The sequence below is a fragment of the Octopus bimaculoides genome, chromosome 24 (assembly GCF_001194135.2).
Source record: "Octopus bimaculoides isolate UCB-OBI-ISO-001 chromosome 24, ASM119413v2, whole genome shotgun sequence".
Taxonomy (NCBI): Eukaryota; Metazoa; Mollusca; class Cephalopoda; order Octopoda; family Octopodidae; genus Octopus; species Octopus bimaculoides.
The window spans coordinates 11,500,079-11,503,949 of record NC_069004.1 but is presented as its reverse complement, the minus strand read 5'-3'; the positions used below and the strand labels follow the sequence as shown (position 1 = coordinate 11,503,949).

At 38.2% G+C, this 3,871-nt stretch overlaps 1 protein-coding gene across 1 annotated transcript in view; it reads right to left on the bottom strand.

Annotated features, from left to right (window-relative positions):
• LOC106883137 (neuroepithelial cell-transforming gene 1 protein) overlaps nucleotides 1-3,871 on the bottom strand; it is a 52,862-nt gene that overhangs the window by 44,429 nt on the left and 4,562 nt on the right. The window contains exon 3 of the mRNA XM_014934027.2: nucleotides 1,024-1,089. Within this exon, the coding sequence (XP_014789513.1) occupies nucleotides 1,024-1,089 (66 nt within the window). The remainder of the gene's footprint in view (nucleotides 1-1,023; nucleotides 1,090-3,871) is intronic.

Genomic DNA, 3,871 nt, shown 5'->3' with positions numbered 1-3,871 from the left:
ACTGTCGTTAAGCTAGTGTTTAGAATATAAACCATCATGAAATTTTGATGGCAGGTTTTAATATAGAACAGTAGTTTACAACCATTTTTTTTTCTACGGTTTCCCTTGGATGGATTCTCTCATAACCATTTGATGTTTTAAAAAATCCCATTATATTTTTATAATTAAATATTATTAGGAATTACATAAAAAAAAATTGTTAAAATATTTTGCATAGTGTTGAAGTCTAACCAATTCATTGCATAAAATTTTTTTAACAACACAACCCTATATGGACCCCCCCACACACACACACCTCACTGTCCCCAGGCCAAATGGATCCTGGTTGAGAATCACTGATTTAGAGTAACTTAACAAGAGGAAGTTTGTATCATAGAACCAAGGGTGAATTCAGGTGGGTTGGTATCAAAAGGGTTAAATAGCTACTATGGAAACAGGCACCTAATATGTCTGTGGCTTTCAATTGGCTAAAATTACCCAAAATTTGCAAACTTTATAAGCTATCAACTATTGATTTATGGCAAAAGAAGCTTCTATAAAACTAGCTTTTGAACAATGGCTATGGGGGTCCACCAAAATGAAGCAGCAATCAAAAGGGTCCATTATCATCATCATCATCCTCATTTAACATCTGTTTTCCATGCTGGCATGGGTTGGATGGTTTGACGATATAGCTGTCCAGACTACAATTGTCTGTTGTAGCACAACTTCTACGGTTGGATGCCCTTCCTAAGACCAACCACTTAAGTGTGCTGAGTGCTCTTTACATGCCACTGGCACAGGGTCCATGAATTATAAAAATGATTGAGAACCCCTATTCTAGATGTACATGTGACTAAAAGAAGGAATGGTTATGGCAGAATCAGGTCTGGCTTGGAACAAAAACAACCAGCAATCAATGAAAACAAGTAAAAAATCAAATCATAAAATTAACATTTCAAAACCCATTACAAAATGAACATAATCAGCCACACACAACACAAACATACCATCACACACACAAGCAAAGAGTCCACTACATACCTTGAATGATGAAGTGTCTAAGCTATGAACACTGATGCTGTCTTCGTCTTTTTTCCTCTTCCGTTTCTGAAAATATAAATAAAAACAATTATTACTTTTTTAAATCACCTGAAGTTTTGTACTTTAAATAGTTTCACATCAGTACTTTTATTATTATTATTATTACCTCCGCCTTCGCTAAGGCAGAGGAATTATTTCCAGCCATGTTTGTTTGTTTGTCCGTATACAAGATATTCCAAGAACTGTTGGATGGATTCAGATGAAACTTTCAGGAATGTTTGGACTCGTGACTGGCACGAGCTGATTAGATTTTGGGATCGATCCAGTACCGGACAAGAATTCTGGATTATTTTTCTAGTTCTTTTTTTTTACTTAATTTTTGACATTGATGTAACCAACTTAACCCCTCCCACAAAATTTCACACCTTGTGCCTATAATAGGATTATTATTATTATTATTATCGTTATTTAGATGGATAGCTAGCAGAACTGTTAGCATGCCGGGCAAAATGCTTATTGGCATTTTGTCCATCTTTGTTTTGAGCTTAAATTCTACTGAAGTCTGCCTTCCATCCTTTCAGGGCCAATAAAACAAGTACCAGTCCATCACTGGTGTTAATGTAATCGACGTACTCACTACCCTGAAATTACTGGCCTTGTGCCAAAATTTGAAACGATTATCATTATTACTGAATGAGAGAGCAATGCATACCATCAAAGTGACACTGGGGTACAAATTATACAAAGCCTAAAATACCCATCATGACTACCTATCTCATGGGTTAGGGAGCTTTTTTAACCAATTACCCCAAAATATATTTATGTTGACGTTACCCCCTTGGAAAGGAAGAAAATCAGATTCTTTGAATTCAAAAGGTTTATTGAATCTATTTATATGAATCAATTTACATGTCCACTACATTGGACAGATGCAGTGTTGCCAGAAAAAATATTTGTTGTAACAAGGAACACATTTTTTTAATGAAATTTCACTTGTCTGACGAGTCCTCAATACTGCCAAGAATTGAATTTTTACCTCACTTGGGGTAATTTACCTGTTTGCCAACACCTGTCCTATCTGGTAAGGGTACATCAGGCACAAGCATCATAACTATATCTGGTGACTATATATGGTGATCTGACATCAAGATAAACAGCACATGATCTTGCAGGTGGGATCCAGTTAGAATTTTCTTCAGGTTAAGTATAAGATGCACACAACTCTTGCATCTTGTTGTGTGCAAGAGAGAAGATTGTGCTGGTATGGTCACATGATGCATATGGATGAGGATAGCTGCATAAAGAAGTGTCTATCTCTAATTGTGAAGGGAACCTGTGGAAAGGGTAGACCCAGGAAGACATAGGACAAGGTGGTGAGAAAGCATCTCCAGATGTTGGGCCTCACTAAGGGACCAATGATGAGGAACTGAGACTTATGGCAATTTGGTGTACTTGAGAAGATACATCAAGCTAAGTAAAACTGTGGCCCTCCATGCAAGTCCTGTATGGCATGTGCTGGGGCTACCTATAAAGCACCTGGCACACTCTGTAAAGTGGTTGGTATTAGGAAGGGCATCCAGCCATAGAAACCAAGCCAAGACAGAAGAGTGGAGCCTGGTGTAGCTGTCCAGCTTACCAGTTCCAGTCAAACTGTCTAACCCATGCCAGCATGGAAAGCAGACAGTAAATGATAATGAATTCTACACATAAGTTATAGGTTGACCCATATATAGGACACCAGCCAACAGCTTTCACACAGTAAGACTGAACTCATAACCACAGAGCTCCAAAGTAAACTTAACAACATAGTCAATGCCTAATAAAAACTAATTACTATTACAATAATATTAACATTATCACTTAATTATATTTTTCCACCGTTTCATTTGCTGTGTTGTTGGGTGTTAAATTGTGAACAAGTACTTCTGGCTACTCCCTCTCTCTCTGCTCTAATCCGATTAAACATGTTTTGGTTTGTTTTTTGTTTTTTTCAATTATTTAAAAGGAATGAAAAAAAAACAAAGCATCCTTTTGTTAAGATGATTCCCATTCAAATAAACAGAATATCTTCAAGGCACAGAAATTTAAGGTCAAGATCAAGTGCACTACTAGACAACTTGTTTTAAAACGGTTTATTGTCACTAAAGGCCAGTCAGTGATAGATTCTTAGACGTGCGTGTAATTGTTTTATATACACTTACCCACATGTCTGTGCATATATATTGTTTTCTCAGGTTTTTTTCCTCTTTTTAATCCTGTTACACCGTTATTAAATCATCAACAACAACAACCAAGGAAACCAATTTTCATAACGGCTTTCATAGTCGGAGGCGGCTAGAGAGATTAATGTTAGGGAGCCAAGTAAGATGTATCGGTAAATTTGTACAGTGTCACTAGAGATGGGGATACATCCATGACCGAGACAGCTTTCAAATGAACCATCATCGTTATCATCATCATTTAACATCTGTTTTCCATGCAGGCATGGGCTGGACAGTTTACATACAGCTAATGCTACATGGTAGTGAAACATGGGTGGAGGCGCAATGGCCCAGTGGTTAGGGCAGCGGACTTGCGGTCATGATTCCCAGACTGGGCGTTGTGAGTGTTTATTGAGCGAAAACACCTAAAACTCCACGAGGCTCCGGCAGAGGGTGGTGGCGAACCCTGCTGTACTCTTTCACCACAACTTTCTTCCTGTTTCTGTTGTGCCTGTAATTCAAAGGGTCAGCCTTGTCACACTCTGTGTCATGCTGAATCTCCCCGAGAACTACATTAAGGGTTCACGTGTCTGTGGAGTGCTCAGCCACTTGCACGTTAATTTCACCAGTAGACTGTTCCGTTGATC